Source organism: Lissotriton helveticus, chromosome 2_2 (genome assembly GCF_964261635.1).
Source record: "Lissotriton helveticus chromosome 2_2, aLisHel1.1, whole genome shotgun sequence".
Taxonomy (NCBI): Eukaryota; Metazoa; Chordata; class Amphibia; order Caudata; family Salamandridae; genus Lissotriton; species Lissotriton helveticus.
In genome coordinates, this window is record NC_136060.1 from 108,210,731 (window position 1) to 108,238,719 (window position 27,989).

Consider the following 27,989-nt stretch of genomic DNA (forward strand, 5'->3'; position numbering starts at 1 on the left):
CATTGCAATTCTGCTTTAGAATAGCCACAATACGGCGCATCCCCGATGCTGAAACTCGCATCGCAGCCTCCTCAGAACCGCTGTTGCGTGACGCTTCCTTGAAGGAGGGCTTCGCATCGCAAGCCCCTCGTCGATGGTGTCCTTGACGATGGCGCAGGGCTTCACATCGCACCCCGCAGCTTCTTCCTAACTGTCAGAGCGCAACGCATCTTCACATCGCATGCCCCTCGTTGACGGCATGCTCAGTGATGATGCAGGAATCCACATCGCAGCTCCTCAGAACTGGCGCTGTATGATGCATCCTCAATGCAGAATTTCACAACGCACCCCAATCAGGATTTAATATACTTTGTTCACCGGGCCTAGCATAGTCCCTGTATTCGGCCCATGCTCCATCACAGCACTTTTTTTACTTAAATCTTTGAAATTGCAGATCTCTCTATTTTTCTAAATTGGTGGTTTTTTTCTTGTTTTGTGTTTTTATTTTTTTACTGTTTGTATGTGCTGCATAAATACGTAACACATTACCTCTACGTTAAGCCTGATTGTTTTTTGCCAAGCTACCTTAGGGTAAAGCACAGGAATTTGGGGTTTGTTTTTGTTTCACCCTTACAGAGATTGTGGTTGCTGCTTCAGCAGGGTTTCACCCCCGTTCACCACTGACCCAATTTCCTACACTACCTCTATGTGTAAGGACTTTTGTTTGTTAAATTGTTCAGGCAGGGATGTTCCACCCTCTGTTTGTCATATTTGTGGTCTTCTGGTTAATAATTATTTTTCACAGGATTTTGCAGTTTATCAGGCCCACAACAATGGAGGTCACTATCACATACTATAAATTGTATACTTCTTGCGTTGGGCAGTTGTCCTCTTAAACCATTACTTTTGAAATAACTCAGCCATACCGGTATCTGACAAAAAGTGAGGTCGATCCATCCTTCCTTGGTCCAGTGCAGAGAAACCCTTTGGGGTAGCTGTGTACTCTATAAGATGCAATAATAATTCCCTTGCAAGGAACATAAGGGTGATGGGTTCGACTAACAAGAGTAATGCTTTATACTCATTTGTTAAGCGTTAAGGAACACACATATCCTTTTTGTAGGAATCACATATGAAAGACACAGAGATAGCCCATTTACAAAATCGGTACCAGGCCCAATTATTCTCCACAAACTACTCTGCTTACTCCTGGAGGGCCATTAAGTTGGGTGAGGTCTGGAGTACCTTTCAAGCCACAGACGACCCTCCTGGGTGGTGAGGGAAGATACCCCTTGATTGCTTGGCAGAGACTTTAACAGTGTGCTGGGACCTATGCTGGATAGGTTGTTTCCTCGTCTTCCTCAGGCCCCAATCACATTCAAAGTAAAACCCCTTTCCACTTCGCTATTGTGGGCTATACCCAAGGTTGGGTGGTGTGCCATATGAGGCACTTGATGAAGAGAGAAATAGTATAGGTGCCACTATTCAGGACAGCAGGAGGGGTATCTCAGTTATCAACAAGGAGCAGTTTGTGACGCTGCTCGGTGATCGCTGTGGTGAGGATGCAGAGAAGCAGTCTCTGTATGCCGCCATTCATGAGAGCTCCTCAGTCAATATTACCAGTCATGGTGGTAGTCTCTTGTGGTTGCCGGTGCGGGAGGGGGGGAAGTAAGAGAGTAAGAGTACTTCAGCTGTTTGTGGCATGACATCCGGAGGTGCCACTAATCCTGAAAGAGAGACCCACGACCCAGCTGATTCCTTATTGCTCGATGTTGCTATCCTCTCTGGGAGCGAAGTGAGCCAAATCGGCGCAGGATTGCAGCCGCTTCCAATGCAGAGGGTCTGTTAACATCAATTTGGTGCATTGAATGAGTAGAACCACCTGGGGGTGCCTCTGCTATACGCTGGTGAGACCTCTTACACCTGCATCTCCTCCGAGAGCATGCAGGTTGTCTTGTGAGAGAATGTATGTGCTGTTCTGCCCAGTCCCATGCTTCTGCTGGGTCATCAATGAAGTGTGATTTATGCGCAGTCACTATGCTGAACCTGGCTGGGAACAGTAACGAAAACATGAGACCCAGTTCTCGAAGTTTGCACTTCACACCAATAAAAGAGGTGAGCAGTCGCTGCACCGCCAGAGTGTAATCTGGAAATAGCATGGTTCAGTTGTGCTCAAGTTCAAACATTACTAGGCAGGTTGCCTCATGCAGCATAGCATTGTGATCTCTGTAGTAGAGGAACTTCATGACAAATGAGCAGTGGGGGGCCCCCGAGGAGAGTGCAGCGCCAAAATATGATGCTCCCGGTCTATTGAAAAAAATGCAGATAGCTTAGTGGCAGACATAAAGTCTCTGATCAAGTTCTCACTGTAGGCTTTAGCATCATGCCCCTTCGGCCCGTCAGTCAGCTGTACCTTACAAATATTATTTCTACGAGATCTGCCACTGGCGTCCTTCACACCCCCTCAAGAAATTGCATTCTGTCAGTTAGTTCGGCTAAGTGTTTATAGGCATCCACCGATTGTGGCTGCATATCTTTGATAGTAATCTCTGTGTGGGCTACTTGTTCAATAAGCCTCCTCAAGTCATCCCTAAGGACTGAGGTCGGTAGCAACAGATTTGGTTTTCTGTTCCAAGAAAGTGCTTGACGTAGAGCCCACTGAGCCCACTGTCTGCTCCCTTGATGTTTGAACGCCGAGATAGACCTAAATTTCCTCCAGATTCCGCAAGCAAGACAAGGCAAACAAGTGGTTGCATTCAAGAACTTGAGTCCAGACTGGCCTGTATACTGTCCCCAGGCTGGCAGGGCCACATCTTCATCACAAGCAGCCTGGCTACCAGGATTGCAGGTCTCAGGTCGCCGTGCAAGAAAAGGAGGTCAGTGTCTAACAGGGGGTGATCGCTATCACAGCAGGAAAGGTTTGTGTTTGTAATGCTCATCTGACAGGTCTTGCAACAGATCTGTTTAGCAGTCCCTTCCTGCTCCATTTGATGCATCTTGCTTCCTCTGCAAGGTGCTATTGGAGCAGACTTGCCATGAGTGGGAGGGAGAAGAAGGTCCGTAACCAGCAAGCCGCTACGTCCAGTCTATGGGACGCAGAAGGGGGGTCAGTGTGGTCCCGTTGGGTGGTTTAGCCCTGTTTGAGGACACATCCAACCCCGCTAGTATTGTACTGGCCTGGCCTGGAACAACAAGTTCCCACTCGGTTCATCTCAGCGTCACCCAAATCGGCTGGCACAACTCATGGGGGAATCAAATCCGCCCCAGGCAGTGTCCCTCACAGCAGTCGCACTGGTAGTTCCTTCATCACTGACTTAGATGGGCGTAACAGGGCCCCGCCAACCACACCCCACCCCAAAGAGCTCCCCAGAGATGATATTGTGTGTGTGGAACAGTCACCAATGCAACTGTAATGCTCCACCGATTAGGGCGTCTTACAAAATGTCTTGGGGTAAGGCAGGCACGCCTGCTATCCGGCACTCTCACCAAACCCGCAGTCCAGCATTAACTCCTCACACCAGGCGGACCCAGCGGTGCTCTGTCCACACAGCTGCGCACCTCCTCGCTGCAACGACAGAAGCCGGGGTACAGCGGCTCTCACCATGGGGTATCCAAGTTTGCATGAGCCCCAAACGGGTCTCCAATTCTTCACCCTGTTAGGGGGGCCAGATCCTCCAGTTGCCAGCATGGGGTCCCACTGGAGGCCGCAGTGGCCCAGCACAAGACCCTTAGGCTGCAACATCTGCAGTCACGCTGCCGGGCTGATCCCAACAGTGCCCGGCCTCTCTCACCGTGCTCGACACCCGATCCAGGTAGGGCAGCATCTCAGGAGTGCAGTCTGGAGGGTTAATCAATAGTGCCTCTTCAAGCAAGATAAACACCGGTTGACAGGCCACACTGGCAGAACAGTTGAGTTATGCGGCTGCCATGTTCAGCAGCTTAGCCATGCCCCCACTCAGTGCTTTACTTCACTCAGCTGCTAGGCTTGGCTCAGACAAAAGAAAAGATGACCACATTATGCCTATGCTAACTGGCTTTCTGTAGAAACCCAGATACAATTTAAGATAGCTTACATTACACATGAAGTCCTGAACGTGCAGCATAATTACACGCTTTGCTTGAGTTAATAGAAGACTTAGATGAAGTCAAAATTTTACTTTACAAACCCAAAAAATGCAGAACCCAAAACTCAATCCTTTTCTGGTGCAGCACTTGGAAATTGGAACACACGTCCAGTAAAACTAAGTTGTACAGAATCTTGACTGCAGTTTCGCAAAAAAGTTTAAAGATTTATCTAGAGTAAATATAGTCTTGACCCCTAATTTTTCCCATTCTACTAGCACTGGAACCAAATGTGTCTGTCCTGTCAAGCTCTTATTCTCCCACGATCGACACAACTTTATTATAAACTTTATTTATGCTTTTTTAGTACAGAAAAAAAGAGACATAGACATAGAAAAGCATATGACATCAGAACCAGAAGAGCATTTACATAAGCACAGACCCAATTAATCAATTGCATAGGGTGACTTCCTCCCATTAGTACCTAAACATATCAGAATTAGCACAAGACTCATGTCATAGTAGCTGAAGTCTCACAACAGGGAGGAATTTGTAGCAACACATAGTCCGTCACCGTATCCCCAAATCATAATCCATAATACAGTACATCTATACCATCAGGGTCAGTCAAGAGGAGGCGTAATCCCCGCACTTTATTTTACAGTGGGTGACACTAGTCATAATGGTCAAGTAGCCATTGCATTCCAGTAACACAGAACACGTCAGACATTTCCCGCCCTCCACTGCTAGCAGTGCCTCTGGTTGTCAGCATATTCAAGGAACATCAGCTTCCGCATTCCCATCTATATCAGCAATGGCCTGTGTCTCAGCTCGCTCCAAGAGGTAAGCCTGTAGGGGACCCCGGATATCGCTAGGTATGCACACCGTTGGCAGTAGTTCCGCATGTACCGTATGTTGCTCCTGGCAGTGTATAACATCTGAAAGCCAATCTTTGAATTTCGGTGCCCTGCCCCGCCCCCAGCGGCAGGCTACTCTACGCTTGGCTAGCAGCAGTGTAATGTCCAGAAGCTTCCGGTGTGGTTTTGGTATCTGTCTGGTGTATCCCAGTAGCATAACAAGCGGATCCCTATCAAATGTGTGGTTTATCAGTCCTTGCAAGGCTGTGTGTACATATGTCCAGTATTCCCTCACTCCGGGACATTCCCACGCTAAGTGCATGAATCTCGCTCCCTCCGCTTTACACCGTGCACACCTGTCGTCGTCCGACAAGTGAAATCGGAGTTTCATTGCTGGCGTATGGTAAAGTCTCTGTAAAAATTTATAATGGATCATCTTAAGTCGGCAGCTTGCTGAAATGTTAGCTGTCATGCCACAACAGTAGTTCCATTGCGCCTCCGATATTTCGCATCCCATGTCCTCACTCCATCGTCTGCAAGCATTACTATCGGTCCCCTGCCTCTGTGCCCTTACGCCCCCATAAATGCCCGATACCATATGCCTACCAGTCGTCGAGCACAGCATCCCATGTAATGAGAGTGTGAGGTCAGGTTCAGTCGGGTAATCCGGTAGTACCCCCTTCAGCCCTTGAGTCAAGCGTAAATAGTAAAATATATCCAGAGAGGTAGGTTGGATCTCCCGAAATAGTTGCTCTTTGCTGCGAATTTGCCCGTCTGCGAACAGGTCCCCCCACCAGACTATTTTAAGTCTCCTGCACAGAGCCTGGAATCCTGGCTCCTGCAGCAAAGGCATCTTAGGATGGTATTTCAGTGGCATTCGTGGTGAGCACAGGAGCTTTAAGTGCAATGTTTTCATTATTCGCTTCCAGGCATCTATCATGCACGACACCGTGGTAAGCGGCATTTTTATGATCTCCACAGGGCCGTGTACCAGGCCAGCCAGAGGAAGTGGGCGTGCTATCCAGTCCTCCACTGCCAACTGTGGCATATACGGCGTCGGTGCCATCCAATGATAAGCGTAATGCGCCTGTGCGCTCATATAATATACTTCGAAATCTGGCACATCGAAGCCGCCCTTGTCATATGTTTGCGTTATGACAGACCACTTCAGGCGTGGCTGTTTGCCGCCCCAAAACAAGCGCAACAGCTCCGATCGCAGCGTTTTAAAAACAAGGCACCTGGAAAGTAGGGTATATTGAGGAACAGGTACAAAAAACGGGGCAGCACCATCATCTTAATTAGTGACGCTCTGCCTGCCATGGAGATTGGCAATGATATCCAACGCGTCACATCATCTGCCAATTTGGTAATAGCTGTGCCATAGTTCAGCCTAAGCGTCTCCTCCCTGTCCTTAGAAACCTGTATCCCCAAGTATCGGAGGTCCAAGCTGCACCATTCTAAAGGGTAATCTAGCTGGAACTCTTTTACTGCAGTAGTGAGTGGGAAAAATTGCGACTTACTGCAATTTATCCGTATTCCTGATATCCTGCCAAACACCAAGAATTCGCGCAGCAATGGGTTAAGATTTGTTTGGGGATCCGGGACATAAAGCGTCATGTCGTTTGCATATAGTGACACCCCTATATGTCGCTGAAAGCACTTGAACGCACTTTCCTTATGGAATTGTCTTTTGCGGCAAGACAGTCGTTCAACCGCAATAGCAAACAGCAGGGGGGAAAGTGGACACCCCGGCCGGGTGCCTCTCGTTATCGATATCTGTGGTGACAAACACCCATTAATGAGGACCTTGGCGGTGGGCTGTGTGTAAAGCAGCTGAATCCATGATATAAATATTTTGGGAAACCCCATTCTGCTCAAAACGGTGAATAAATAAGGCCATTCGACCAAGTCGAATGCTTTAGTAGCATCTACGAAGACCGCCGCCACTGGGAAATCTGGCGCTATAGACTGAATCAGCGAGAAAAGGGTACGCAGATTGTGATTTGTGGCTCTTCCGGGAACAAACCCAGCCTGGTCGGGGAGGACTATCCTGGTCATAAGCAGTGAAAGCCGCATGGCTAGCACCTTGGCCAATATGTTGGCATCGCAGTTAATGAGGGACAGTGGACGATAGGAATCGCAGTCTGTGGGATCTTTCCCCGGCTTTAGGAGTGAGGTAATAACCACTTCCCGCATCGAGCCAGGCAATACTCCTATCTCTAGCGATTCCTCAAAGACTTCTTTGAGGACTGGGGCCATTATATCAATATACTGCTTATAGAACTCTGCAAGTAGCCCATCGCTTCCGGACGCCTTGCCATTTTTCAGGGACATTATTGCTTCCTTGATCTCGTCCAGCTCGAAAGGAGCCCCAAGAAATGTCCTGTGCACATCGCTTAGCCAACACAATGCTACGTCATCTAAGAACATCCCGTACCCTTCCGCTATCTGCCCCTGTGTTGTGTATAGCGCACCATAATGCTTCCGGAATGCACACAGGATCCCCTCAGTGTCCTGAGAGACCCTGCCATTCCTCATGTGTACCTCCAACACATTAGTTCCGAAGCGAGGGTTCCTAGTAAGTTCCGCTAATGCTCGCCCCGGACTCTCCCCTTCACAGTACCTCCGAGCCACCCAGTGCTTCTCCCTGAATTTAGCCTCCCTTGCCGCCTCTTCTTCAAACTTTGATAACGTGGCCCTGAAGTCCTAATGTGCCCTCCCATCTCTGCATCCAATCATCAACGCTTCCAGCTGCTTCAGTTCTTGCTCTAATTTACGTATGGAGCCTCGTATGTCGCGAAGTACTCCAAAATTCTTGGAAATGCATTAGCCTCTAATCATGACTTTGAACGCTTCCCATATGACCTCCACCCTCTACACAGAGCCCTTGTTGCGTGGGAAGAATGCTGCTATTTCTTCGCCCAGTTCTGTCCTGAATACTTCATCTAATAATGCTGTGGGCTGCAGCCGCCATGAGGGCCGGACTCCAGCCAGACCTGGTATTCGTAATTGCACCAACACAGGGCAATGATCTGCGTATGTTCTGGCCAAGTGTAAGGCGTTACCTATATCTGTGCATAGTCCCCTAGACAGAAGACAGTAATCGAGACAAGCCCAAGTGTTAGTATAAGATGTGAAATGTGTTCCCTCTCTGCGCGCAGGGTGCAAGAATCGCCAACTATCTACTAGACCACCCTCTTCAATAATACCTTGCAAGACATCTCTAGAGTTTTCATGGTACTGTATACATCCATCCGCTCTATTGAAATCTCCGCCCCAAATTATGTGCATTGACCCGATGTTGACAATTTTCCCCCACAACACTGAGAAGAACTCCGGCGTGTCTATGTTTGCCGCATAACAATTGACAACGGTGACCGTGTCAGTGCCAAGTCTTCCCCATACTATGGCATATCTACCTTCTGTGTCACTAATATTCCCAAGTAACGAAAAGGGGAGTGACTTTTTGATCAGTATGGCAGTGCCCCTGGCGTACGATAAGTAAGAAAACACTCTAACCGCAGCCCATCTACTTGCAAATGTGTGAGTCAGACGCGGTGCTAAATGAGTCTCCTGCAACAATGCTACGTGAATTTGCTGACGTTCTAAGTAAGCCATGACCTTTCTGCCCTTCCTAGCGTCATTAAGACCCTGTATATTCCAGGAGAGCACTTGCAAATGAGATATTCTGCTGTCTTCAGCCATGTCCGATTTCAGTGTCTATAGACATCTCCGCTATGGACTTCGTCTCCCCCATGCCATGACATATCTGTGATTGGTTGTGTATCTGGACCTGTGCTATGCTCAGTGCTCTGTAGTCGCTGACTTCCCCCGCCCCGCCCTCCTCCCACTGACATTCCCCAACTCTGTCAGGCAACCCCACCCCACCCCACCCACCCCTACCCTAACTCACAATGCTTATCAGCAGAACAGTAGCCCAACGGCAACGGGCCCCACATCCCCTCCCCCCTCCCACTGGAGCAACCCAATCTTGCCAGAGAAATCTGCCCACCCCCCTCCCTCCAGCACTCCCGTAATAAATCCAACAGTACCCAAGAAGAATGGTCCATCGTGGGGGTATGCCCATATGGGAAGTTATAAAGGGAGCGCGCAGCCGCTTCTCCCCCCCCTAGCCTTGGTTCCTGTACCGCCCCTGGATTCGGCAGGGGAGGGATAACGGTCCCTGGAATACATTACCACTGGGATGGCACACTGGTCCCAGCCAAGAAATGACTCGTGTCCTCAGTTCGTAGTCCCCCTCAGAGTTCATCGGTCTTGCGCACCAGCAAATTGCTAATTATGCCGTCCGTGTAGCTGCTCAAGCGTCCTCATCGGCCTCCGGTGGATCCTCTCCTCGTGCTAGCTCTCGGCCGCCTCCCCCCCTTTGCGCTCTTCTCACAGATTTTAGATAATCCTCCACGTGCTGTGGATTTGTGAAAAATCGCTGCTTCCCCTGGTGCGCCACCCGAAGTCTCGCCCGGGTACAACAGTGCGTAGTCTATTTGAGCAGCACGTATCTTCTTCTTAACCTCCAGAAACTTTCGCCTCTCCTCCTGCACAAGTGGGGTGAAATCCGGGTAAATTGAGAAGGATACACCATTATATGTCAGAGTCTGTTTGGTGCGGGCTGCCCTCAGAGCCACGTCGCGGTCGCGGTAATTCAACAAGCGTGCTATGATGGACCGTGGTGGAGTACCAGACTTGGGTGCAGGCTTGACGGAAGTGCAGGCGGCGCTGTTGAGCAGTGGTGAACGCAAGCCACGAGTGGTGAGAGTGGTGAGAGAGCCGCGAGAGGAGCCGGAGATGAGCCGCAAGAGGAGCCGCCGGAGAGGAGCTGTGTGCCCGAGGTGCCTGAGCCTGAGCAGAGCGGAGCCGGGCTGGAACAGTTCGGGGGCTGAGCTTGTGCCTGGCCTGGGGACCCGGAGACCCGGAGACTCACTCAGCGCCTGCCGGCATCGCACCCAGTGACAGCGGTGGCAGCCGCAGTAAACAGCACGCGCAGCTGAGTAAGGCGGTGAGGAGTGGCAAGGGGGGGGTGGAGGCTGAGGCGGCGGGTGGTGAGAGCGGTGGGAGCTCGTATTGAGTCGAGCTGCCGCGGCCACAGTCCAGCCCAGCCCACACCCGCCTCGCTACTTTTTCTTTCGCCATCCCCGTCATTCTCTAGTGCGTACAGGACAGAGAGGCAGTTTTGCCCAGCTCTATCTCCCTCCCACACGAGACCTCCTACATCTCCTGTATCTCGAAGATCAGCAAAGAGGAGGAGGAGTAGGTGAGCAGCCAAAAAAAACCCACTTAATTAAGTGACTATTTAACCATTTGAGCCATCCAACCAAACAAATAAGTCAAGCTGATTTTGATCTTGTCAATCGGACTATCCACCATCGTATAAATCAGGAGACGCTCTCCCCAGGGCAGAGGCAGGCTGGCCCTGTAGAAAAAAAACCAAAGATATCTAGTCCAGACAACCTCACCTCAGCACTTCAGCCCAATCGGCTTCAAAGGCAGTAAGAGGCGTGTGACGCCAGTTCTCCCTGGAACAATGAGGTCTGGGAGGACACGAAGGAATCCACCACAACCTACGAAACGGAAATCTAAAATCAAATTAACGATCAATAACCCCGAGAACAATGTAGTTAATTCACCCCCAACGTCACTAATACCACCAATCTACTCGATATTCGGCTCCATGAATCCCACTGGCAAATTCTTATTTCTGAAAGACCCTGTCGCAGCAATCTACACAATGCAAGCAACTCCTAACGGACTTCAAAAACCACTGACACCGAGTAAAGTAAATACGCAGTCGGTAGTTGAATCAACCCTCTCATTTCATCCAAATATTAGCACAGCAAATGGCATTGGAACAGAAGAACCACTCAGGTGTATGCCAACAGCCCAAGAGGCTCATAGGCCAACAAGCCAGGAGAACAACAAGTACACGATTCAAACACAAGCCCAAGTGCACATGGAAATTGGAGGCCATGACCAGGCGCAAGATCAAGTAAAGTAGAAAACACCGCTAGGCCCTACTGATAGGATCACGGGTAGTACTACGGAAAATCCACTAGAAAATGGCATAATGCACACAAGTGATATCAGAGCAATTAAGATAACCACATCCCCAGCACTAACAATAAGCGACACAAATCTGGACCAACTAGGGGCTGGTAGCCCCCCAGGCACAGGCACAGGCAATGACCAGGGATGCATTAATACCAGCAATTTATATGCAGCGTACAAAGAACAACCAAATAATCACTCGACACCCAGACAAGAGTCACGACTAAATCAAGAAAAGTTCGACCCCAAGAAAAAGAATGAGGTGTGCAATTCCTGGTTGGAGTCCCATACCCCCTTCGTTAACAAGGAAATTTCACACGTCCAAAGCACAATTTCAGCCAATGACAAACAAACCAAGAATATAAGAGAAATCGACCTCAAGCAAACGAAACCATTCAACAAGTTCGTAATCACATCCAATGATGTGCAAGAAATAACCCTAGTTGGCGGTCCCACAACCAAACAACTGCTTTTGGAACCAGCAAAGGAAAACCTAATCGAGATATCAAGTGAGTCGGACCAGGAAGCAAACGTACCCACGGATCCATTAAAAAAAATAAACCAAGTATCCCGACAGGACACAACAATAATAGAAATATCGAGTGCGTTGGAATTGACCGACTCAGTACCCCTAAAACTTATTGGAAAAACATGTCTCCTGACTAAATTAAACGCGGAACACCGAGTCGACATGGCAGGGGAAAATGTCGAGGAACACTCAAACTACACAGCTATCACACCTAATCACAAGGTCGACCAGTGCCAACAAGCAGAAAAGCATGGTCCTAATCAAAACTTAGAATCAATAATTAAACTACATGGTGCTCTGGGGAAAATACTAGAAACATTGATCAAAATGCTGAATATGCAGTCCGATAAACTCGATATCCAAATAAACCTCATGAACATAATCGTCGAGTATATTTCTGACATAAACAAAAAACTTGATGCAATGGCAAACACATTTGCAACCCTTCAGGACCAGAACAATCCTCGGGCCCAGCCCTCAGATTGTACATGTAGCCCCATACTAGAAAAATTAAGGGATCTACCGACAATACAACATTTTACAGGAATGCAAACGTGCAAATCATGGCACCAACAGCACATTTGAAGAAAGAGACACCATCACCCGTGACCACCATAAAGCCACACTTAACGAAGATACAGCCAATCCAGAAACGAGGAGTGAAAAACCCCTTATAGAAACCTCACAACAAACAATAGAATCAAATTCCAAGCAAAAAAAGCTATTAAAAATAAAAAGCGGAGAACTAACTGAAGAATGAACACCACCAGGGGTTAAACCCTCGGACCAGATTATTTATAATCACCGGTTGACCGTAAAAGAACAACCAAGACAGGAGCAGTTAAAAATCACAAACAATCAACAACAAGTTTTAACCAAACGACAGAAAAAGCGTGCAAGAAAAACCAGAAAACAACATCTAATCAGTAGACCCGCCAATAAGCAGGCCTTGACCAATTACCCAATCTTCAATCTCCCCAAAACCCTACCAAAACTTGAAATCCAAACAGAAAAAGGAGAATATCAGTCAAGCACAACGACCAAGAATCCAAGAAAACTCCAGATTCAAAGCATCAATGAGGAAGAACAACAGCCAACCGCTATGGAAGCACATTTTATTGGGACAGCCCACGCGCCAAGATCAAACACACTAATATGCACAGAGGAATGTAATAATGACGAACTTGCAACTCACTCCATAGAAAAGAGTAGTGCAAACTGGAGCCTTGAGAGTGCTGGTTACGAACCTACACAATCAAACAGAATAGTAGGGAACCAATCCAAAAATAACGGGAACATATTAATACAAACAGTCGTGGATCATGAACAGACCATAAGGGCACAGGAGCACTGTTCGAGTGTGATGGGGCAGCAGGGACACCTAAGGGAGGTAACCTCCAAAGCCGACAACAATAAACAAAAAGTATCCCTTATCCTGCATACAACGTTCAGCCCCATTACAACTCTTAATAGAAGGGACATTAAAAACCAAAGGCAAGTTACAGCTAAAGTTGACAAGAGTCTGCAAGATCAACTGTTAGTTAAGATAATCACGGATCATGATGGCCTACAACCAATTGGCGGCCCGGAAATAGAAACAAGGACAGGTCTACTCCATGCAACAACCATCAACGAACACGCATTTGGGTTGCGTGGCCCAAAAAGAGAAAACCTGAAAGTAATCGCAAAAGTAAACGAGCCCCCTGAGCACACAGGGAGGGATGACAATAAGCACAACGCGAAACATTCACTCAACGACGCAAGGGATAAAGAGAAAAACAAAATAACGAGACATTGGACAAATGATCAGGCAATGTCCACTCCCGAGCTAATGCAAGATATAAAATTGAACACAAAAGGAAGGATTCTCTTCATTCCATAGAGGAAACATCCTACATTTGACGTCCGCAATTCCGAGCCTTAATCATATAACATCGGATGATCTATTATCATTAGAATTTGTAAACCTGGGTAACGATACAGTAAAGGAAGTCACCCTAACAACCTGGAGGAACGCAGAAACTGCCAAGGAGATACTCCATGAAACTACTAAATTCGAAGAGTTGGGAATCACTCTGAAAGCAGAGGTTACACCAGGTTACCCGACCCCCCTTTTAATGAAACACACCACAAGAGAAACCAGTTCACTGGTAAAACGATCCACATACTCGGTACTGCAAAGCGCCAGGGGTGCGGAAAACTCAAAATCCGAACATCAGTTCAGATCAAATAGTGGAATAAGAGAAGTCTGAAATAATACCCAGGGCGGTAAAATGGATCAAAGCCCCATAAAAGGTCTATCCTGGAATATCGCTGGAGCAAAAGACATCGTAAGTGATAAAAGAAAAATGGATTCCTGGGACACCTATGAAATCATTGCATTACAGGAAACACGGCTAACTGCTCCAGTCGATGTCCCAGGCAGAATAGGTTTTCACGTTAGTGCTACTCGAACTCAGCACTACGGGCGAGCAAAGGGGGGTCTGTCGGTTTATATTTCCACAGCACTAAACATTAAGTCCTCACAATAATCCGCATCCACCGCAGACATGCAAATAATCAAATTGGAAATGGGACTACAGGTTGGCATTGGAACTGTCATCCTTATTAATATATACGCCCACCCAAAAACCAAAGTAAAACAAGAGCTTTTCAAAAAAGTCAGCGGTGTCATCTCAGGATTCCGCCTTGAAGAGCCAACCTGGGCGATAATTCTCACAGGCGATTTTAATGCCAACCTAATACATCCCCATGAAGACGAAGACAACATCGTTACGGCTAATAAACTCTGGGCCGTCGAAACACAGGAGATCCCGTACGCGAAGAGAACGGACAAAGTGGGCCGGCAGCTGATGTGGGCGCTCGAGCAGCAAGGAATGCGAATGTTAAACGGGATAATAAAACAGGACAGACCTGCCAATAGTACCTGCATTGGTCCTAGTTCAAGCACAATCCTGGATTACACCATAGTCTCCCTCCCACTCCTTGGATTAATCAAAAAGTTTCAAATCCTATGCTCTCCAGATAGTGATCACTCGGCTCAGCATATTGAAATCAAACTAACTCCTCCCAAACATCTAAATGCCCCAATACTAGCAGGGGAAATGTCAACAATAAATTTGAAACGCTTAAGGTGGACGAGTGTCACACTACCGCAAATAGCTTTGGATGCAAAGAACCTAATGCAAACGCTTACCCCGGACAATGAATTGACCGTTGAAACATGGACTGCCTTTGTGAATAAATTACCGAAGTCTGGAGTCAACGTCAAAACAAGGCACAACGAAAAGAATAACAGCCATCTCAGCCAGATAACACGCTCTTTGAGAAGGCGTCTGCGACAGTCCGTGAGGAGAGCACAAGGCCACAGCCCACAATCCAAAGTATGGCAGGATGTGCGTCTCATAAAAAAACTATACAAGAAACCAATTTGGAATGAGAAAAAAAATGAGGTTACCAACTTCTGGACAAAAATATTATTCAATGCAAAAAAATCAGACTCCAGAGCATTCTGGCTGCAAGTAAATTCATTGAACAGACCTGCAAACACTATAAGCACGACCTGCATCACAGAAATGGCATGGGTGCAGCATCCAATCGATACCTTTTCAATAAACCCCATGACATCTCTGCCATCAACAGTAATCCCTGTATTTAAAACACATAACGCAGAGACTCAGTTGACAACAGTTATCGATCTGATAAATATCTCATATAACAAACAGAAAGGACCAGACTACATACCACGACCATATGAGGAAGTAGAAATACTACAAATAATAAAGAAAAGCAGGCAAGACAGTGCACGAAGACCAAATGGCGTCCCCCAGGCAATCTATAAGGAAGATCCCCACTTTTGGGCCAGTAACTTCAACAAACTGTTCCGGACGATAAACATTACCAGACGGATCCCAGAAGGCTGGAGAGGGGCGATTATCAACCCAATATATAAAGGCGGTGATCGAAAAAATCCTGCAAATTACCGCCTGATAGCGCTCATTGACGCCGAGGCCAAGTATTACGCCTCACTAGTGTTAACCGACCTCACAAAATGGTCCGATGACAACAACAAAATCCCAGTAAATCAGTCAGGGTTTTGTCGCGGCATAGGCACCATGGCAAACGCCATAGCAATAAGCCTGATAGCCGAAAAAGCCTGCAAAATCATCAAGCATTAAACTTATGCTTCGTGGATTTCAAGGCGGCCTTCGACCGTGTTAGCCGACAATTACTTTGGGCCAAACTGAAGCAGCAGGGCCTGCCGGATGCGATCTTAAATCCAATAATGGACTTATACACCAATACCTGGATACAGGTAAAGATTGATAATGGCCATCGGCTTACGCGGAAGATCAGAACTTGTGAAGGATTAAAGCAAGGCTGCGTCTTGGCCCCTCATCTGTTTAACCTATTCATGGCCGATCTGACACCAAGGCTAGACGGGATCAATGCACACTCACCACGGCTGGGAAAATTGCCCCTCACGCATCTTTCCTATGCCGTTGACGTTGTTCTCCTCAGCCAGACGTAAATAGGACTGCAACGTCTCATGCAAGAACTGGCTGAATACACCAAACAGAATCTTTTGGAAATAAACAGTAAGAAAACAAAGGTCATGATAATAACCCATTGCCGTACAAAACCGCTGAACTTCATAATTGACTATAAGAATCTGGAAGTAGTGGAAAGCTACAAGTATCTGGGGAAACATCTGGACAGACGGTTCACCTTTGCCACGCATTTTGATGCCATCGAGAAGAAAGGAACAGCCCTACTACATGCATCGAATGAATGAATGAAAAGGGATTTGTAATGCACAACTTAGCTCAAAAAGGGCATCAAGGCGCAAAAAAAACCAGATAGTCTCAAAATGCCAAATGAATTCAGCAGTTTATCTAAGCAGCTAAAAGGCCTTTTGTTCACTCCCCTCCTAACAGTTATCAAAGCCAAGCTACTTCCAACAATAGTTTATGGCAGTGTGGTACATTGTGGAGTGCACTGCTAAAATTCAAACGAGTGTATAAACGTGTATTTAGCTTACCATGTGACGCCTCACCCGCACAGGTTCAGCTCGAATTTGGCTTGCAGTCCCAAACATTGCACAAAAAATATGAGACAGTCAAATTTTGGTATAGCATCTGGTTGAACCGCGAAACAGAAATTAACTTCGCCATTTGGGAAGCCATGCAAAGCAATCCCAATTCTCAGTACGCGAAGTACCTAAACTCCTCCCTTGAAATCACTGAGTTGGCGCCATTGCGGAAAAGGAAGCTACCATGCATTCATTGATCGATGATAAAACAACCCTGAGACATCGCTCACACGCTTGGATGATAATACAATCCTACAAAAAGCCGGCACCTGCAGCCTATCTAGGGTTTGCCTTTTCATCACATTTCAAATTAAAATACTTAAACCTACACATGGGCAAATTGCCAACAAATGCCGACCAACCTGGCTGGAGGACACCAGGCCCAAAGGAGTGTAACATATGTGGTGCTGCCGTACAAGACATTATTCACTTGATCTGCATTTAGCCTGCATTGGATAGTGAACGCCGGAGCTTACTTAAGGCAAAATTTAATGAAAACGGAATTCGCACATGCCGCTCAGCGATTCTACAGGCGTTGGACTCAGTGGATTCACAATTCATTTGCCGAACAATTAAATATGTTATTAATTTTTAAAAAAAACTTTCCAAAGAGCTAATACAAACTTGTATCTCTTGAACTCTGAATTCGGATTTTCTGAATATTGAACCGGCTCTTTGAATCATTAGGAAATCAAGAACACCAGTGTTCTTTACCATTTTAATCAACGGTTGTTTTACCATTTGTATAAGAAAGTATTTTTCTATATATTTTAAAATAATATTGAATTTCATATTGTAACGGTTTTCATTAACTATACAATAAAGAATTTATTATTGGGTGCAGGTCCCAATGATCGGTGTGCCCGTTCCACTATAAACTGTGCCGAAAAGGCTTCCGCCCCGATGGACGTCTGGAGCATTTTCTCGATATAGATCTCCATCCTGCCCGTGTCTGTGGACTCCGGAATGCCCGTAACGCAGATGTTATTGCGTCGGCTACGGGCTTCCAAATCCTCATTTTGTGCCGCTATGAGGCGTAGCAGGTTACCCATTCGAGCTAGCTGGGTCGTATGAGAGGCAGTAGTATCGTCATTGTCCGATATGCGTTGCTCAGTTGCTTTTATACGCTCCTCATGTTGGTCTACCTTATGTACCAGGGCGTCCATTCTGGAGGACATGCGATCGACTTTATCTACCACCGTGGCAAACCCTTGTCGCATCTCTTGCAGTATTTGTTGCATGTCCAGACCCGCTGGGGAGGGGCCGCCACTCGCCCCACCCGTCCCGGTCATGTCGGCATCCGCCGCCGCTGTCTTTGGCGCTTTTTTGGCCGCCTCAAAGGTGAGTCTCGGCTGACGGCTGTCGGGTTTTCCCATTGATGCCACTCACAAACCAGTTCGGCCAAGGGGTCTCCAAGTGAGCTTGCAGTCGTCACGACAATTGGTATCCGCTGTATGTCGAGCTCTTATGGGCCCCCTACCCCGCTTCGCAAAGAGAAGCTGCAGACGCTTTAATTTCCAATGGCTCTTCAGTGCTCCGAGCCCCTCTATGGAGATCCTGCTCCGCTCTAGCCGAACTCGCAGGCGGCAGCACGTGCTCTGTGTCTGCCAAGCAGGCCGCCAACACTCTTAGGGTCTTCCCAGCACACTCCGTCTCTCACACCACCCCCACTTCCTCCAGTCGCAGGGTAGCAGCGGCGGGTCTAGACTCAATCCGGGTAACTTCCTCACTCTCAGCGCACTATATGTCCGCAACTCCGTTCAGGGCCTCAGACCTCGCTCATGCAGTAGGTCTCCTCCTGGCAGTCCAGTGCTAAGAGGGGAGATAACGCGCCACAGGGTCGTCCGCATCTACTCACTATCTGGCTCTGCACACCATGTGGATGTCTCCCCCGCTCCTTCGTGAAGTGCAATGGCCAGCACCCAGGGGGGAAGGGTCCGGGAGCCCCACGGCGCTATCCGCTCACTCCTACGTCCCAAGGAATCACAGGGCAATGGCCGCGCAGATCAATGCAAGTTGCGGTATATTTCAATAGTCCGCATCAGGCACCGCCAATGTCACCAGTCATCAATCCCCTCAGGCCCGTGCTTCACTGTATGCAGCCGCTTATAAGGCTTGTCGCCGGTTCCCCGCTGCTCCATAAGCTCTACTTGACAGGCATCGCTCTAACCTCCCTCGCCGTCTCCTCTTGTTTCATGCAGCCATGCCTCCACACTCACCAGTGCACCCGCCGTTGGCGCGGGTCTCGTGGTGACGTCCGGAGCACTCTCTGCACGCCACCATCCACCGGCGAGAGGCCACTCTCTGCTCCAGGACTCCGATATCGGTGTGTCTGCTCCACCACAGAGCCCCCGCAGACGCCAGCAAGACAAGCAGTCGGTAGTCTTCCGGGGCAGCCCCGCCAGCACACCGGAGCAACTCCGTGCCCGTGTATTGCCAGCCGGACCCCCCAGCGTAGCGGTATGTGGTGGGCTGGGGGGGGGGTGGGGGCCGTCTCACAAGCCGCGAAGCCCGAAGGGTACGGCCTCCCAGCGCCCGCGGTGCAGGCCGTTAGATCCGGCCCACCACCTCGTGGCGATCCCGGGGCTATCCCAGCTCCGGCAGCCGCACCTCCTCACTCCAGGAGCTCCAGCGCCAGCCCCGAGGGATCGTGTCGCACTCTCTCACGAAGGCTATGACGGTCGCATCAGCACCAAAGTTTGACCGAGTCTGCGGGGACCACTTAACTTTAAAAAAAATGTCATTTGGGATCAGGTACCTCCCAACTGTACAGGATAAAGGCAGGATATATGTTCCAGGGAACAGGAGCCTCACTGCAAGGCAGGCATTCTGTGTGCGTGCCCTCTAGCGCCCCCCACGATCGACACAACTTTCTCTCTACCCTCCATTATACCTTCTACCATCTTAATACTACTTTCTGGTCTTCTGTGCACACTTCTTTAGGCTGTCTCCTCTTCCCTCTACTTGTGGGTTTGCCTAGAATCTGATGTTTAGCACATTTATACGTTTTGTATATAGTTATGCCCTGTACATCAGGCATTCTAATTTCTTGTAAGTATGCCATGCTTTTCCTTTCATTCTTCATTTTGGGATTATCTTAGAATATGATGTTCAGTTTAACACATATATTAGTTTCTGAGAAGGAAACATGCTTCAGTTTGCTTTCAATCCTTGTAATTGTGCTATGCTTCTGTAATTGTGCTATGCTTCTCCATCCAATTGCCTTTCACTTTACCTTCTTTACTGCTTCCTCTTCCCCTTATTCTGACTCACACTTCCTTCTCTCTTCCTGCTACTTGTCTATCGTCCCCCTTTCAAAACCACTACGTTTCTCTCCTGTTCCATTATTTCAGGAGGTTCACAGCTTGTTGAGATGTTGCCAACCACAAATCTAAGATGCTTTGATTTCATCCGAATGCTCTGTGTCTTGTAGCCATGCCAAACATATGTGTTGTTCAAATACACAGTGCACGAATGCCATGCGATTGCGTGTCCATTATAAAAAAGCAAAAATGAAATAAATAAAATAAAGATCTGCTGTCAGAAAGGTCCCTGGTTGGTGTGTATGATGAGTTGGTTGCAGCTGAATTATTGGAGGAGCTGCTACATCAATTTGGTGGTTGATGCTCACCTGGAAATGTCCCTCAGTAAATGAAGATTGCAAAATCACTATAGGAGGCTTTGCATGCACCCGGTATATTGAGTAAAATAATGAGTGGTCTGGCATGTATAAGACTAGTGCCCAGGCTCTTCGAGCGTTGCTGATGTGGTACCCAATTAAGCACAATATGGTATTGATTTTATAGGTAATTTTTTTATTGTAGCTGCAGAATTTAGATTTTCCATTGTGGTAACCGACGATTGAGGTTGGATGTGTTACATTTGGTCGCAGTGTGTATTGATGCATTTTATTAAATGTTTTTTCACTGTAAGACTTTCCCGACAAACCTTTTTCTAATAATAAGATTTAGTGTATTTCTACAGAATTGCAGGACTTCCTGAACTTGCATCTTATTAACCACAAAAAGAGCACTTCAAAAGAGCCACCTACGACGCCGTGCCCTTCACCGCATTTGCTACTATCAATCAATCAATCAATCAAGGATTTGTAAAGTGCACTACTCATCTGTGAGAGTCTCAAGGCGCTGGTGAGGGTGGGGGCGGAATATATCGGGCGACTCCAAATCATCAGAAAATCCAAGTATTGAGGCGGTTCCTGAATGTTTGCTGTGTGGGGATTTGTCTGATGCTGAGGGGAAGTTCATTCCAGGTCTTGCCCGTGATGTAGGAGAAGGCTCTTCCTCCCGTTCTGGCTCTCCGGAAGCGAGATATTGTGGCCAGGCGAGTTCGGCGGATCAGAGGTTTCTCTTTGGGGTAGGAGATTCTACTAAGGAAAAAAAGTTCTTGTGGTCCCTATTATGTCAACTCGTTTTTTAGCTTGCCCTCATGTCACAATTAAATTGCTTCATGGCACATCCAGGACGGTTAAGATACCGTAAGTGTAAGGGCATATGTCAGTTATTGACATGTAGGTGAATTTTTAAGGCCTGATTGCTTTGTTTACGATTGTTTTGAACTGAATCTTTGCATACGTGGTGGATTTAAAACTGCTCTATTACAGTGGCAGTAATTTCTTTTCTCTTGTGATTGGAATCACTATGTGGGGTAGTGACTTCTAGGGCAGGTGATAAAGCAGGGGTGCGGTGCAGCACCCCAGAAGTAACCACGAGTACAGAAGGTTATTGAGCTATATAGATTCCTTTAAATATTGTTTTTATCTTGTCACACTTGCTGTGCATTCAAAGACAGAGGTCAAATGTCAGGCCATGTCTTCCGACAAATTGCTGCTTATTTTTTTAAGGTGGACATTGGTGATTACTTTTCTTTCTCGAACTGTAAAGTGAGAGGATTTTGTAAAGAGAACAATGTCAGCCCCCATGGAAAAGCATTTAGCAGACTAGTCTTTCCCCGGGGGTATTCGTGCCCCAAACAGGACTTGAGTGGGGATAGGTGGGTTTAAGAGGCAAAGGGCAGGTCAGGTATTTTGCAAATAAAGGTCCTGAGAGGCGTGATCTGCGTCTTCTGGACCTGTGCATCATTGGGGTCGGTTTATTAGTATTTCAGAAGTTTGTAATAAGTTTTTAGTGTCCTACCTCAGTAACGGCTCTCATCTGTGGGCTCGGTATTTTGCCTACACGCCAGGACAGCGCTTGGGATACGGCCAGAGAGAAACCTGGCGTCCGCTGCCGAGATACAGGCCACGCTCCAAAACTGGGCGCAGTGGTCCGGCATGACCTCCTGCAGCCCAGTGTCCTGGAGGAAGCCTGGATGGGCCTGACTCGGCCGACATGGTTGGCAGTGAGCGGTGTGGCCACTGCCATCGCAGCCTGCCTCCCTGATAGCGGGGGAGGCAGACACAAGGTTAATCAGCGCAGGCGGGTTAGGGGCTGTAGGCAGGGGAGGGCCTGCGTGAGCAAGGGCGGGAAGCGTGTGAGCCTTCCAGCCCGTCTGCACAATAATGAGCTCTCCGGCCCCAGCGGCTCTGAGAAACCTTGTGCGGGGCCGGGGCTCTACAGGAACAGGGCTCCATAAGCTTGAAGGAGTCCCAGCACGCCGAGGCAGGAGGCCGGATGGGACTCAGAAATAGATGTGCATTCCTTGGTGCATTGGGCAGCCAAATATGCGGGCCAACAGATATATGACAGGAATCTGGGATATCAAGAGCAGCCGACCTGAAGTTTTATGGTGGGCAAAAAGTGGAATGCGATGGGGAGGTTTTCTGCCCTGGTTAACAAAGATGTTTCCACAAAGGGGTAGCATGGACATGCTTCTGATTTATTTGGAGGAAAACTATTTAGTGCGGTTATCTGGTGTGACACTTTTACAACACGTGCAGTGGGATCTCGAAGCCATCAAGATGAACTTTGCTAGGACTTGTATTGTATGGACTCAGTGGCAGGTCAAAGTTGGCGGGGACAGTAAAGCATGCTGCAATAGACAAAGCTTGCAGGAAACTGAACAGAGCAATGAGAGTTTTCTGCGCAGGGATAGGAATTACGGTGATCTCTCATGGGCGTATTCCATGCCTGTTTCGGGATGATGGAGTACATTTGTCAAGAATGGGCAATGCATATTACATGATGGAGCTGAGGGACACAGTGAGTGGCCTGTGGAATGAGAATATAAGTGCAAGAGAAATCACATTTGAACGTCATGTGTGGATGAATGGGGGGCTGAAAAACACTCTCCAGGGTTTATTCTGGGTGGCAGAAGTTGTGGGGGGATGGAGACTCACATGCAGGTTCTTCCACACCCTCGGGGGCAGAAGAGCAGAAGATTAGGAGAAAAAGCCATGGGCGGTACCTTTTCAGGTGACGAGTGAGTTCAGGGGAGGGTGTTTTGGGAGATAATGAAAGAGAGCCAGGAGAGACGGAAAGAATGTAAGGATCAGAGCAGGGAAGGATGGAACGAGGTATGACGTTTGGGGAATGGAAGTTGGTGTGGGAGGTGAGTGGCCACGTGATGTGCGGGCATTGGATTGTGCCTTAGTTCACAAAGTTAATGTTATTGTCTTATAAAAGTTAAATATATGCAACCATGTCCTAATAAAATTGGCCTTTTACGTTATTTGTGGGTCATGTGTGTTGTAGCACGATGTCAGCCCCCTGAGAAAAGCATGTCGCAGACTAGTCTTTCCCCTGGGGTATTCGTGCCCCAAACAGGAAGTGGGTGTTGATAAGTGGGTTTAGGGGGGAAGGGAAGGGTCAGGGATTTTGTATATAAGGGACCGGAAAGGAATAATCTCCCTCTTCCGGACCTGTGCATCACCGGGGAGGGTTTATTATATTTAAGAACTTTGTCCGCCCACCTACCCTACATGTTGAAGTCGTCAGGAAATGGGGGGCTTGTCTTTTGTTACAGCGTTGTTTTGCCAAGGTTAGGACAGGTTGCAGGGGTAGTAAGCCGAAGTCTTTGGGGGTGGAGAGTCACATGTGGGCAATTCCACACCCTCAGGTGCAAGAAGAGCGGAGCACAGGAGAAAAAAAGCTGGGGGCAGTACCTTGCTGGGTGACATGGGGAGGGTGTTTTGGAAGATAAAGAAAGAGAGCCTGTGACGACGGGAAGAATGTAAGAGGGATGGAACGAGGTATGACGTTTGGGGAATGGAATTTGGTGTGAGAGGTGAGTGGCCGCGTGATGTGCGCTGGATTGGATTGTGCCTTAGTTCACAAAGTTGATGTTATTGTTTAATAAAAGTTAAAGATATGCAATCATGTCCTAATGATATTGGCCTTTTACACTACTCGTGGGTCATGTGTCTTTGTTGCAGCATGGTGCGAATTGTGACAGTCTTGCTGGCGACAGGGAATCTGAAAGGAAATGCTGTAGGATGTCTATTTTTCGAACACGTAACAACATTTAAAATTTCGAAATGCATCAGCAGTTACGAAAGTGCAAATTAAGCAAACTGTTTGTAATTCTGAAGTGTGATGGAAACAAAGACTTTAATATGATCAAAATGAAACACAGCAGCATGCAGAGCAGCAATAAGGTTTATATATATATATATATATATATATATGTTGAAACCTAAGTCAAGGCATTTTTAGCTGCACCAGTTACCTTCTGTTTGATAGGAACATGATGCACCGATGTAGGACTGTACATGGTGTGAGGGCAAAGTAGGGAGCCTGGTGGAGTAACTGTAAATGGTCTAAAATCACATGACCAGATAGCACAGCTCCATTACTGCTGTATTTGGGTTACACATTCAGCAGGAAAAAGTGTAAAACTTGATCTGCGGAGATCAAATCTAAGTAAATGTAAGACCTTTTTCAACTTCATCAAGCCATCTGCGCAGTGGATGTGGCTGGTACGTAAACACTGGCTTTCCCTCTTGAGAACCGAAGCGAAGACTAAAATTGTTCGACCCACTCCCATCTACAAGAAAAATGCGACCAGTAGAATCCGCACTGCCAGAGTGGCAGAAAGAGAAATTAAGGGTGTTAAATTAAACACCCAAATAAAATATAAAGCTCAATATCGGTTACTTGTTTCCTCATCCAGATAATTTGAGGAGCAAAATGAGGACGTAAACAGAGAAAAAAGTGACCAACATATTGTATTTGTAGGATTCTATAAGCAGACAAATGAGGTGCTCAATAATCGCCTTAACAAACCTTTCACATAACTCCATAATAATCGCCCTACATACATCCACATGGTGTAGAGTTCAAATGGGGGGCGAAAAAGGCCTAACCAAACCCATCCCTTTGCAGAATGGGCTAAAACAAGGATGCTTACTAGCTCCTTTATTATTTTCTATTTATATCAGCGATCTCCCAGGGCGTCTCTCGCAAAGAAATAATTTTCCTCCAAAATTAGCTCAAGTAGATATACTGTGTTTAATGTATGCAGATGATATCGTAATTCTTGACCAGACCCCGATAGGTCTACAAAGATCTTTGTATGAACTAAATCTCTATGCAACCGAAAACTTCCTGATGCCAAATCTCAATAAAACTAAAGTACTCCACTTTAGGGGCAGAAGGAAGCCTTCACCTTATACTTGGTCTCTAGGAGACAAGCCCATAGAGACCATAAGTGAGTATGTGTATCTGGGTCGAACATTCACTTCCAACCTCCTAGATAAAGCCCACCTTTGCCACCTGTACCTGAAGGCAGATTCCCATGTTGGGGCTCTACAGAGATTATATCTTTCCACAGGAAACAGTCACTTTAATTCAATGCTGGAAGTCTACAATATGAAAATCCCCCCGATCTTATCATATGCCATGGAATATTCTCAAATTAAAACATGGCAATCTTTAAAAGTAAAAGAAGGGACCATTCTTCGAAATCTGATAAAAGTGGCACAGTCAGTCCCAGTTCAAGCCCTACGTCTTGAGCTATCGGTTACGGGAATTTTTGCCAGAGTAATTTGTAATATTATTAGGTGGGAATACAATCTGCTACATGCAGCCCCAGACACCTTAAGACATTTGTTAAAATTGGAGTTTTTTAAAGAGGAAGCGTCTGGGTACACCTTTAATAAGAATATGGTAAAAGCCTTGGCGGTCTCACAATGCACGGTTGCAATTTTACAGGAGTGGTCTCCAACACATCTGAAACTGTTTTAAAAACATTTGGCCCCTAGAATCAGTTTAGAATCTGATAAAGATCACTGTTGTCAATTGAAGCACTATAAACGGTTCGCTGAACAAAAGGAATTCAAAACTTCTGTCCCTTACTTGCTTTTTCAATTAGAGCATGGCGTAAGGCGGTGTATTTTACTTTTACGTTTGGGCATACTCCCTTTAGCCACTTTCTCAGCTAGCTGGGATGGTACTGATAACCCTAAAGGTATATGTGAACTTTGAAAAGGTGGGCAACAAGATTTGCTCCACGTTCTATTAATCTGTCCTAATGAGAGCATCGTTAAGGCCCGCCGACGTTACATAATCCCAATTCAATTAAAGTATAACGCTTTCTCTGCTCAAGATTGAATTACATTGTGTAACTCTCCGGTTAATGAATAGGTTTGTCATAACCTGTTTAAGTTTTCAAAAAGCTTCTTGAAGCTGTTTTAAACAAGAAGTACAATCCGAAGATTTTATTTTATTCTATCAAATTCATTCTAATGTTGTCTGAGTAGGTGGCTGAACATCACCACTGTACCATCTTGTAGTGAGCTTAAAAAAGCAAAAGTGTTTTAGCTAAGCATTTTTATGAGTAATTGAAATAGTTTTAATTTTGTATTTGTTGATCTCAGTTGAGGTCTGGATCAAGTAAAAGTTTTACTTACTTTACATAACTCCATTATATTTTGTTTTGTACAGGATAGTGGAAATATTATTTGGAAACATTCTTGCGAAAAACCTCTGTTTTCCTCTCCAAGATGCACTCGGGACTATGTCTGCATAGGATGCGTGGATGAAACTTTATATTGCTTCAACCATCATGGAAAAAAGGTTTGAAACTGAGCATGATTTTATTCTTATCTTGATAACATGAATAGTTGTGCTCTCTTAGGCATGCAAAATACCCTATAAATTAGTTGATATTTTTTGTATTTTCCGATAATAATTGTTCCTGTTTTGTATAACCTTCCTTGCTTTGATGCGTTCCCAAGCTCTATCATTTAGAACTGATCTTACTTTTACCTATTGATCCAGTTTTTTTTCAGTTTGTGGTTGTGTGACGCTCTGATCTTTCTAAGCTAATGCCATGCCATGGCATTGGCTAATGGCTAATTGCAAATATTCTGTTGGCCTGTTGCACGAGTTGTCCCATGCAGTGCATAACCGTCTTAGTTATAAGATTAGAAATATTCTTTGTCAGGAACCTCCTGCTGTATCAAGCATCGTTAGCCCTATAATTCCAGATTACTATAATTGATTGCTATTAGATTGTGATAAAAGAGGGCATGACAACTTTTTCTTATTGTTTTTGATTATTCTGTGTCTATTCCATGTCTTCCTACTGATATTGATTTTCACCCTGATTCCCCAAATGTAAGTCAGTGGAATACATATGGAATGTCTAACAGTTGGAGGGCAGTGTTTCTTCACTCGATGTGGTCCTCCAGCAAGGTTTCAGATGCTTCCCCTACAGACTAAGATGACATCCCACTCTGTTTCACGGAATATAATTCACTCTTACCGAAAAAGTAATAAAGAAAAATCATGATGGCCGATTTGCCACTGCTGTTTGACCTTCCCTAACTTAGGAATACTTAATTTGTTCTGCGGATCCTGTTGAGATTTCTGTATACTAATAAGGAAAAGCAACGGGTTCGTGTATGGGTTGTGGGAGAGCATATTTTGACTTGGGATCACCTCTTATGTCTATGATGCTTTTTTTTTTTACCTAAGCATTTATTGCACTGACACAAAGAAAAGTTATTTGTTTGTAAAATTTCTATGTGTTCGGCTCATGAATCATTGTTCCAGTGGATGAACATGGAACTTTAGAATGCCAGTTTGCCCAGGGCTTGCAATGAACAATCTCAAGTGCAATGAACAATGTTGCATTTAGCCCATGTCAAGATCTTTAAATCCATGTAAAACATCGTTGGACATGGAAAAAGGTTTTCTGCACCAACAGACATAGAACTCTAGTCAATATGCACTGCAAACGTATGCATCCTACTTGCAAACATCAGGAGCCTAGTTCAATGCCTAGACTCCAAATAGTTCTAGAAATAAAGAAATAATCCTAGACATCATGTTGTTTTCACTAGCCAAGACCCCTAACACTCGCCCCGGGATTTCACCCCTCCATGCTCTCATGGCAGTTTAGTGATTTCAGGAGTCAAGTAACTGTCTCTAAGTGGATAGACAGAGGATTAAGGAATCTCAGGTGGGGCTCAAATGGATCAGTGATCTCACAACTCCATGGAAAACCTTGT

At 46.5% G+C, this 27,989-nt stretch overlaps 1 protein-coding gene across 1 annotated transcript in view; it reads left to right on the forward strand.

The window, feature by feature from the left end:
* The window catches only part of AASDH (aminoadipate-semialdehyde dehydrogenase), a 550,271-nt gene that overhangs the window by 473,755 nt on the left and 48,527 nt on the right, over positions 1–27,989 (forward strand). Inside the window, exon 14 of the mRNA XM_078678161.1 lies at positions 26,419–26,550. Coding sequence (XP_078534287.1) covers positions 26,419–26,550 — 132 coding nt within the window. The remainder of the gene's footprint in view (positions 1–26,418; positions 26,551–27,989) is intronic.